The 11,511-nt window shown below is 21.6% G+C and overlaps 1 protein-coding gene across 1 annotated transcript in view; it reads right to left on the minus strand.

The window, feature by feature from the left end:
• LOC117172730 (reticulon-4-interacting protein 1, mitochondrial) overlaps window positions 1–11,264 on the minus strand; it is a 33,034-nt gene extending 21,770 nt beyond the window's left edge. Inside the window, exons 1-2 of the mRNA XM_033360899.1 lie at window positions 10,801–11,264; window positions 7,019–7,245 (exon numbers count right to left, since the gene is read on the minus strand). Of these exons, the coding sequence (XP_033216790.1) occupies window positions 7,019–7,245; window positions 10,801–11,047 (474 nt within the window). The 5' untranslated portion in view covers window positions 11,048–11,264. The remainder of the gene's footprint in view (window positions 1–7,018; window positions 7,246–10,800) is intronic.
• Between the last annotated feature and the right edge of the window lie 247 nt (window positions 11,265–11,511).

Consider the following 11,511-nt stretch of genomic DNA (forward strand, 5'->3'; position numbering starts at 1 on the left):
GAAAAAAAAGTTATTCAAAAAGAATTTAATAAATTGTAAGACTTCAAGGGATTTAAAAATCCAATGATTTAAGGATTTTCAAGAGATTTTAAGGATCCTAAACATTGTAAGGATTTTTAGACATTTTAATTAATTTTAGACAATTTTGAAATTTTTAAAATGATTTCAATGAAGTTGAAGAGAGTTACAAAAAATTGGGAGGACTTTAAGGATTTCTAAGAACTCAAGTGATTTAAAAAAATTATTATATGGACTTGACGGGATTTTAAGATTTTCTTTTAAAGGATTTAAAAGTAATGCAAAAACGTTTCAAAATTTTCAAGAAATTTTTTAAGATTTTGGGACAGTTTTAGAGATTTTAATAAATTTTAAAAGACTTCAAGGGATATAAAAAATTCAATGATTTAAGGATTTTCAAGAGATTTTAAGGAGTCTATAAAAATGTAAGGATTTTCAGAAATTTTCATTAATTTTAGACAATTTTGAAATGTTTAAAATGATTTCAAATAGGTTTAAGAGCGTTACAAAAAATTTGGAGGACATTAAGGATTTCTAAGAACTCAAGTGATTTAAAAAAATTACTATAGGGAACTTGACGGGATTTTAAGATTTTCTTTTAAAGGATTTAAAAGTAATTCAAAAACGTTTCAAGATTTACAAGTAATTTTTTTTAAGATTTTGGGACAGTTTTAGAGATTTTAATAAATTTTAAATGACTTCAAGGGATATAAAAAAATTCAATGATTAAGGATTTTCAAGAGATTTTAAGGATCCTAAAAATTGTAAGGATTTTTAGACATTTTCATTAATTTTAGACAATTTTGAAATTTTTAAAATGATTTCAATGAAGTTGAAGAGAGTTACAAAAAATTGGGAGGACTTTAAGGATTTCTAAGAACTCAAGTGATTTAAAAAAATTATTATATGGACTTGACGGGATTTTAAGATTTTCTTTTAAAGGATTTAAAAGTAATTCAAAAACGTTTCAAGATTTACGAGTAATTTTTTTTAAGATTTTGGGACAGTTTTAGAGATTTTAATAAATTTTAAAAGACTTCAAGGGATATAAAAAAATTCAATGATTTAAGGATTTTCAAGAGATTTTAAGGAGTCTATAAAAATTGAAAGATTTTTAGACATTTTAATTAATTTTAGACAATTTTGAAATTTTTAAAATGATTTCAATAAAGTTAAAGAGAGTTACAAAAAATTGGGAGGACTTTAAGGATTTCTAAGAACTCAAGTGATTTAACAAAATTATTATATGGACTTGACGGGATTTTAAGATTTTCTTTTAAAGGATTTAAAAGTAATGCAAAAACGTTTCAAAATTTACAAGAAATTTTTTAAGATTTTAGGACAGTTTGAGTGACTTTCAAGATTTTAAAGATATTAAAAATATTATTTGAAAAAAAAGTTATTCAAAAAGAATTTAATAAATTGTAAGACTTCAAGGGATTTAAAAATCCAATGATTTAAGGATTTTCAAGAGATTTTAAGGATCCTAAAAATTGTAAGGATTTTTAGACATTTTAATTAATTTTAGACAATTTTGAAATTTTTAAAATGATTTCAATAAAGTTGAAGAGAGTTACAAAAAATTGGGAGGACTTTAAGGATTTCTAAGAACTCAAGTGATTTAAAAAAATTATTATATGGACTTGACGGGATTTTAAGATTTTCTTTTAAAGGATTTAAAAGTAATTCAAAAACGTTTCAAGATTTACAAAAAAGAGTTACAAAAAATTTGGTGGACTTTAATGATTTTCAAGAAGTCTTATAGGATTTCTAAGAAGGATCACAGTCTTTGATAATTTTTGTTTTCTCAAAGTGCAAAAATAATCTGTGAACATCTTTGAAAGACACACTTTAACGAACTTTACACTTAATTTCTTCTAAAAAAATTAATGTTAGTTAAACTCCTATGTAATCAATGCTTTGCAGTTCACCAATAATTAGAATATGAATGAAACAAATTCTGATCTCGAACCTTCAATCTTAAACGAATCCGAATTTCATTTAAGATAGTTGTGCAAAAATTCAGATATATGAAAAAAAAATTTTTCTATTAACTTAAGAAGCAGAATATTATAATTAGTGTACTTTTAAATGAGAAACATTATTTTCTATGAAAAATATTAAACTTCTCAACAAAAAACTAATTTTAACCATGTTTTTTGCAATTGAATTTTTTCTAACCGTTGCTTTTTACAAATTTTTAAAAATGATTGCATTTTAATAAATGACAGCTTATATTTTCCGGGAAAACATTCTCTACAGCTCGACTGTTTCGAATTTTAAAAATAACTAAATAATCTTACAATATAATTATTTGTTTAAAAAATGTTGCCTTAATAAAATTTTTTCTAATGATTTAGTACCATAGAAGCCATAGAAAAATTGACTTTCAAAATTGGAAACAGCAAAGTTGTAGAAAAATTTTTCCCTGAAAAAATAAGCCGTCATTTATTGAAATGCAATCATTTTAATAAATGACGATAAGAAGAGATGGTCAGAAAAAATTCAATTTATAAAAAACATGGTTAAAATTAATGTTTTTTAATGAATTTTAATATTTTTCATAAACATAATATTTTTTATTTGGAATGACAACACTTATAATATTTTGATTCTTAAAATTATGGAAGAAAACTATTTTTTTAAAATTATTTGAAGCAAATTTAAATCACTGAATGAACTACTGATTTTAAATTGTTAATCAAAATTTCAACCAATTAAATTTTAGTTGTAAAATTAAAACCTATGAAAGTTAAACATTTAAAATTGAACTATTATTCACTCTTGAAAATTTCCACTAAAATATATTTCAATCTGGAATGATTTATTTGCTAAAATCTTCAATTAAAAATCAGAGAATTTTATGATATTATATTGAAAATTAAAAAAAATAATAATAAAAAAAGATTGCAGTGATATGATTCCTTTTTCTGAAATTAGACAATTTTAAGCTTCGCAGTTCGAAATTGCTTTATATTTACATCTAAAATGATCAAATTCAAAACTGACTTAAAGGATTTTAATATGAAATTTAAAAAAATTTATTAGCGAAATGGTCTTGTAATTTTGAATAATTATTAAAATTTGAATCTACAATATTGTGAAGGTGAAAATGCATATATTTGGTTTAAAATTCCTGTATTTTATTGAAAATTTGAATTTAATGGGAGAATATTTAATCTGCTTGGTGACTAATATTTTTCGTTTAAAATTCCTTTAAAATTCATATATTCGGTGAAAAATTAATGTACTTTGTTAAGAATTCATCTATTTTGGTAGAAAATTATTTTTTTCTTATTTAGAATTAATATTCTTATCTAAAAATGTAACTATTCGATTTTTTTGTTGAAAATTGATCTTTTTCGATAGAAATTTAATCTTCTTGCTTGAAAATTATACTATTTCTTTGGAAATTTACTTTAATTTTATAAAAAAGAAAAATTTTTTTACAAAAAATTTAAATATTCTAGTTTTAGTTGAAAATTTATCAGTTTTAGGTGAAAATTCAAATAATTGTTGGAATTTGTCGTTTTTTTGGTTGAATTAAACTAAGTTTGGTATAAAATTAAAATCCTTTTTCGTTGAAACATCAAATATCACGTTTTTCATTGAGAATTCATCTTTGTGTTGAAAAATTCATCTACTCAGTAGTTGAAAATTATGTTTTCTAGTTGAAAATTCTTTTAACTGAAAATTCCACTTCTACATGTATGATTCAAAATTTATCTTCTGAAGGTGAAAATGCAAATATTTAGTTTAAAATTCCTGTATTCTATTAAACATTTGAATTTAATGGTTGAATATTTAATCTGCTTGGTGATTAATTAATATTTTTCGTTTAAAATTCCTTAAAAAATCAAATATTTAATGAAAAATTAATGTACTTTGTTAAAAATTTATTTATTTTTGGTAGAAAATTGATTTTTTTAGTTACAAATTGGTATTTGTTATTTAGAATTAATTTTATTAACTGAAACTTTATCTTTTTGGTTAAAAATTAATTTCTGTGCTGGAAACTTTAACTATTTTGTCAAAAATTCGTTTCTTTTTTGGTTGTAAATTTATTTTACTAATTGAAAATTTAAATATTTTATTTTTGGTAGAAAATTCTTCTTTTTTGTTGAAAGTTCATTTATTTAGCTAGGCATAAAAATTTGCACATGAATATGTATAATTTTAGTTGAAAATTTACTTTGATTATTCCATTTTTGTGTGGAAAATTGACCTTTTTTGATAGAAATGTAATCTTTTTCGATGCAAAAAGTTCTGTTTTGTCTAAAATTTGACGATTATATTTTTTGTTAAAATTTCATTTGTTAAGTTGAAAAAAAATTTAGTTAAAAATTCTTTTTTTATATAGAAAATTCATCTTTTGTATCGAAAATTCCACTATTTGTTCAAAAATTCATATTTTTGGTTAAAAATGAATTCATTTTGCTAAAAACCCATTTTTTGTATTGTTTAAAATTTACTTCTCTAATTGAAAATTGAACTATCCTTTTTATTGTAAATTTATTTTTTTAAGTTGACAATTTACATATTTAATTGGAACTGTATCTTTTTAAACACTAAATTCATCTTTTGGGTTTAAAATTAAATTATTTTACTGAGAATTTATTTTTTTTGGTTACAAATTTATTGTTCGAACTGAAAATTCAATTCTTCTATTTTTGTTTAAAAAATGTCTTTTTTAATGAAAAAACAAAGTATCTTTTTGAATAAATTGGTTGGTTTTTAACTGAAATCATAAATTTTAAACCTAAAATATGAATTTTTAACCAAACAGTCGAATTCTAAACATAAGAGATTAATTTTATAATAAAAAAGACACGTTTTCAACAAACTACATGAATTTTCATCGAAAAATATCAATTTTCAGCAAAAATTAAAATATTTAAAATGTTAGAAAAATAAATGTTCAACAAGAACACAACGATTTCTTAACAAAATATCTCTTTGATCAGAAAAAAAATATATTTTTTACCAAAAATATTAAAATTACATTTTTAGTTAAAACAGTCCATTTTCAACCCACAAATTCTAAACCCAAAAGATGGATTTTCTACGAAAAAAGATACAATTTCAATAAAAAAAAAATATATATATATATAAGAAAAAATTTTTAACCAAAAATAGAAAAATTAAATTTTTATTAAAAAAAAAATCAATTTTCAACAAAAAAAATGAATTCTTAACAAAATAATTCAATTGCACACCCAAAAGATGAATTTTCTAAAAAACAAGATACAGTTTCAATGAAATACATATATTTCTAACTAAATAAAATACATTTACAAACCAAAACTACAATATTTCGATTTGCAGTTAGAAAAATAAATTAAAAACAAACGAGCTTACAGCGAAATTAATTTATTTTCAACTAAAAAAATATAAATTTTTCAACACAAACAAAATAGTTACATCTTAAATTCAAAAAAATTAATTTTAAACTAAAAAAAAAACGAATTTTAAGTCAAAGAAATTAATTTTTAATCACTGGTGAATTTTCAACCAAAAATATACATTTTTGACCAAATAGTAGAATTTTAAACCCAAAGGTTGAATTTTCTACCAAAAAAGATACAGTTTCAATCAAATATATAAATTTTCAACTAAAAAGATAAATTTACAAAACCAAAACTAGAGTAGTTCAATTTAAAGTTGGAAAAGTAAATTAAAAAAAAAAACAAAAAAACAAGTTTACAGCAAAATTAATCTATTTTCAATTAAAAATATAAATTTTCAAGCAAAAATGGAATAGAATTTTTAGGTAAAAAATTAATCACAGTAATGAATTTTCAACAAAAACATAAATTTTTGATCAAATAGTGGAATTTTCAATGAAAAAGATGAATTTTCTATAAAAAAATAATAATTTTTAACTATATTTTTTTAACCAAACAAATGAATTCTTAACAAGAAAATAGGAGTTAAATTTTCTACCCAAAACAAAATACTTAAATTTACAGTTATCAAAAAAAATGATCAACAAAAAAAGAAATTAATTTTCAAAAAAATAGTTAAATTTTACACTATGGAAATTAATTTTGAACCAAAAGGATAAAATTTCAACTAATAAGAGTACTCTTCTACGAAAAAAACAAACGGATTTTCAACAAATAGTGGAATTTTCAGTAAAAATTAATTTTCAATAAAAGGAAAGTAAATTTTCAACTAAGAAGATTAAATTTCTATCAAAAAAGATAAATTTTTGACAAAAAATGAAACAGTTACATTTTTAGTTACAAAAATTAATTTTAAATAAAAAAAACCTAATTTTCAACTAAAAATATAAATTTTCAAGCAAAAATGGAATAATTATATCTTCAGCTTAAAAAAAATTCAACTAAAAAGAAACTAATTTTCAGCCGAAGAAATTTATTTCCAATCACAGTGCTAAATTTTTCACAAAAATATGCATTTTTGACCATATAGTGGAATTTTCAACGCAAAAGCTGAATTATCTATAAAAAAGAATTTTTAACTAAATATTTCTTTAACCAAACAAATTAATTATTAACGAAAATAGAATAGTTAAATTTTCTACAAAATAGAATATTTTTTAATGAAAAAAAAAATTTCTATCAAAAAAGATAAATTTCCGACAAAAAATGAAAAAGGTACATTTTCAGTTAAAATAATTGATCTTCAACTTGAAAACATAATTTTCAAAAAAATAATTGATTTTTTAACAAACAAAAAAAACGGATTTGTTTGTTATTTGGTATTTCAACGAAAAATTATTTTAATTTTATACCAAAAATAGTTGAATTCAACCCAAAAAGATGAATTTTCAATCAAATATTTGCGATTTTTTAACAATAATAATAAAATTAACTTTAAGTTTAGTTTTTCGAAAAATCGCGAACTCTATCGGCAAGTGATTTATTGCGAAAAAATGCTGGTAAAGTAGGAATCGAGGTAAGTATTACATGGCCTTAAAGTCATAATTTAGAGCATGTGGAATTAGAAATAATTGAACTTTTAATTTTAATTTTACCAAAGATTCGTTGGCGATGACATATTCGGCGTGACATCCTTGCTGTTCAACAGGAACAACTCCCCAAACTTCCTCCCCTAATTTTAATCTTCCCCCGACTCCATGTCCCTTTGACACAACAGTTCCAGCAAAATCTCTTCCCAGAGTCAAAGGGAATTCAATATCTGATTCGGCCCCCAAATTCTTCGCCTTTCGCATGAAATTCAAAACCTTCGAGCCGTAACCTCCTAAAAATAATTTATTTTAATTTCCAATAAAAAATATCAATTTTCAACAAAAAATGGAATATATAGTTACAAAACAGTTACATTTTCAAAAAAAGAGATGATTTTTTAAACTAAAATGATGAATTAAAAAAATTAATTTCCAACAAAATAGTTTAACCCAAAAAATGATTTTTTTAAACCGGAAGATTAATTTTCTAAAAACGAAATGGTTCAATTTTCAACCAAGGAGATGAATTTAAAACCTAAAAAATATATATTTTAACAAAGCAGTTCAACTTTAAACCAGATAGCTGAATTTTTGACTGAGGTTGACTTTTTAACAAAATAATAAAATTTGCACCAATGGAATCCAAAGGATGAATTTTAGACCAAAAAATTACATTAAAAAAAATTAAATAAAATAAAAAGAAATTTACAAAAAAAATAATTAGATTTTTTAGCAAAAAAATTAATTTCTAATTAAAAAATAAAATTGCAAACAAAAGGAATAAATTTTTAATCCAATTGTTAAATTTTTTAAGCCAAAAGATGAATTTTTCTACCAAAATTATTATTTTTAACTAAGATAATGAATTTTGAACCAAAAAACAAAAAGAATTTTTAACGGAATTTTTAAATTTTGAACCCGTTAGAATTTTATACAAAAAAAGATAAATTTTCAACAAAATATATTAATTTTTAAAAAACAAGATTGAATTTAGTTAAAAAAAGATCAATTTTCGATAAAAAAATAAAGTAGTTAAATGTTCAGTTAAAAAAAAATCAAATAAAATAAAAAGATATTTATAAAAAAATCATGAAATTTTTAAGCAAAGAAATTAATTGCTAACTGAAAAATGAATTTTAAAACCAAATAAATAAAATTTCAATCTAATTGTTAAATCTTCAAACCAAAAGATGAGTTTTTCTGCCGAAAATAATTAATTTTAAAAAAATAAGTAAATAAAACAAAATTATTAAATTTTTCAGCAAAGAAATTATTTTTAACTAAGATAATGAATTTTGAACTAAAAAATAAAAAGAATTTTTCACCCAATTGTTAAATTTTTAACCAAAAAGATGAAATTTAGATAAAAATTTTTTTTTTAACAAAATAGATCAATTTTAAACAAAATAGGTACATTTTCAACCAAGCAAATGAGTTTTAAACCAAAAAGATTGAATTTTATTAAAAAAATATAAATTTTCGATAAAAAATAAATTAGTTAACTTTTCAGTTGAAATGATTGAGTTTCAGTTTTAAACAACGACTAATTTCCAATCAAAGAGACTGATTTTCACACAAAAAGATTAATTTTTTACCAAAAAAGACTGATTTTTAAATAAATTTATAAATTATCAACCGTATTTTGCATTTTAAAAAGAATTTTAACCTGTAGTTAAATTTCTAACCATAGTTAAGTAATATAAATGTTAATTTAAACACGGAAATGCAAAGTTTTTAGTTCAAAAATTTTATTTTCCACACAAAAAATACGATTTTTGACAAAATAATTACATTTTCAAGCAAACAAATGAATTTTTAGCTATATTAATGAATCTTCAACCAAAAAATGTTAATTTTTTAACCAGTAGTTGAATTTTCAACAAAAAATATGAATTATCTGCCAAAAGACAAATTGTAAAATTAAAATATGAATTTACAACAAAATAATTAAACTTTTAAACACAAAAATTAATTTTTTACTAAAATAATGAATCTTCATAAAAAATGAATGTTTAACGCAATTGTTAAATTTTTAACCCAAAAGATAGATTTTATACAAAAAAATGACAACTTTTCAACAAAATAATTACATTTTTAGGCAAATAAATTAATTTCTAACTAAAATAATAAATTTCCAAACAAAAAAAAAAATGAATTTTTAATGCAATCGTTAGATTTCCAACCCAAAATATGAATTTTCTACCGAAAAAATTTAATAAAAAAAAAAACAACAACAAACAAACAAGTTTACAACAAAGAAAATTAAATTTTTAAGCAGAGAAATTAGTTTCTAACTACAATAATGAATCTTCAACAAGAAAAAATTGCATTTTTAATGCAATTGTTACATTTTTAACCCAAAATATGAATTTTATACAAAAAAAAAGACAAATTTTCAACAAAATAGAAGAATTTTCGCCAAAATATTTACATTTTTGAGCAAAGAAATTATTTTCTAACTAAAATAATAAATTTCCAAACAAAAAAAATGAATTTTTAATGCAATTGTTAAATTTAAAAAAAAAAATAAATAAATAATTTTCAATAACAAACTTACAACACAAAAATTAAATTTCTGAAATTAATTTCTAACTAAAATAATAAATTTTCAACCAACAAAAAATAAATTTTTCAACGCAATTGTTGAATATTCAACGAAAAACATGAATTTTGTACAAAAAAAAAATACAAATTTTCAACGAAATAGATGAATTTTCGACAAATTATTCACATTTTTAATCAAATAAAATTAATTTATAACTAAAATAATAAATTTTCAAACCAAAAGAGGAGTTTTTAATGCAATTGTTAAATTAAAAAAAAAAATAAATAAATAAATAATTTTCAATAACAAACTTACAACACAAAAATTAAATTTCTGAAATTAATTTCTAACTAAAATAATAAACCTTCAACCAACAAAAAATAAATTTTTCAACGCAATTGTTGAATATTCAACGAAAAACATGAATTTTGTACAAAAAAAAATACAAATTTTCAACGAAATAGATGAATTTTCGACAAATTATTCACATTTTTAATCAAATAAAATTAATTTATAACTAAAATAATAAATTTTCAAACCAAAAGAGGAGTTTTTAATGCAATTGTTAAATTTAAAAAAAAAATAAATAAATAATTTTCAATAACAAACTTACAACACAAAAATTAAATTTCTGAAATTAATTTCTAACTAAAATAATAAATCTTCAACCAACAAAAAATAAATTTTTCAACGCAATTGTTGAATATTCAACGATAAACATGAATTTTGTACAAAAAAAAATACAAATTTTCAACGAAATAGATGAATTTTCGACAAATTATTCACATTTTTAATCAAATAAAATTAATTTATAACTAAAATAATAAATTTTCAAACCAAAAGAGGAGTTTTTAATGCAATTGTTAAATTTTCAAATCAAAATACGAATTTCCTACCAAAGAAATCATTTTCAATACAAAAAAATACAACAAAATAATTAAATTTTTGAAATTAATTTTTAACTAAAAAAATAAATCTCCAACCAACAAAAAAATCTATTTTTCAACGCAATTGCTAAATGTTCAACCAAAACCAGGAATTTTATACAAAAATAAAAAAACAAAAAAATTTTCAAACAAAAAGGATGAATTATCGAGAAAATATGTACATTTTTAAGCAAATAAATTAATTTCTAACTAAAATAATAAATAGATGACTTTTTAACCAAAAATTAGTAACAACAAATTGCATGAAACAAAACAAAAAATTCGCGCGTCCGGTGGGCGTTGTTGCTTTTTAGTATAAGCAAAAAAGAAATGCAAAAATCCAATTGAAGATAAAAAAAAATAAAAAATTGACTTACTTGTCAGGGACAAATCGAAAGGATTAACACTAGAAGCATCGACTTTGATGAGTACGTCCGAAGGCCTCGTAATTACCGGCATCCTGGTCGTGCACAACTTTAATTCCTCCAAACCTCCATAGGAATGAATCTGCCAAGCTTGCATTTTATCGTCCAATCTTTCCTTGTGTTTGACAGCAACTTTGCTCAAGGATCGAAAATGACGAGGAATAATCGGCCTCAACATTTCTAAACTTCCTTTTAACATTTTCCTCAAAATTATTCTCGCCACTCACAATAAACAAAATTCACGAATTCTTTCAGAGTTAAACTCAATTTTACAAACTCCACTCTGACGAAAGCATTTGTGTAGATTTACGACTTTTTTTTTAGAGAAACAAAAGAATATTTATGTTGTGCAATCGTTTTTAATATATCAGTCAAATTTAAAACTACGGAGTGAGGAAACAAATGAAATGTCAAAATTTGAGGTTATGACTCACGAAGTGGTAAACAAGCAGACGACACTTTCGACTCCAGATAGTTTTCGCGCGTTATTTGAAAACAGTTAAAAGCCCTTTTTTGTTTTCTACTTACTTACAATTCATGAAAATTGGTCAACAATTTTTGTATTGATAAAATATGGGTGGTGTATGTATAGTGATTTGAAACCGTACTTTAAATAATTTTTCACATTCAAATAACATAAAAAATACATTTTCATGGTATTTC

The sequence above is a fragment of the Belonocnema kinseyi genome, chromosome 1 (genome assembly GCF_010883055.1).
Source record: "Belonocnema kinseyi isolate 2016_QV_RU_SX_M_011 chromosome 1, B_treatae_v1, whole genome shotgun sequence".
In the NCBI taxonomy this organism is placed as follows: Eukaryota; Metazoa; Arthropoda; class Insecta; order Hymenoptera; family Cynipidae; genus Belonocnema; species Belonocnema kinseyi.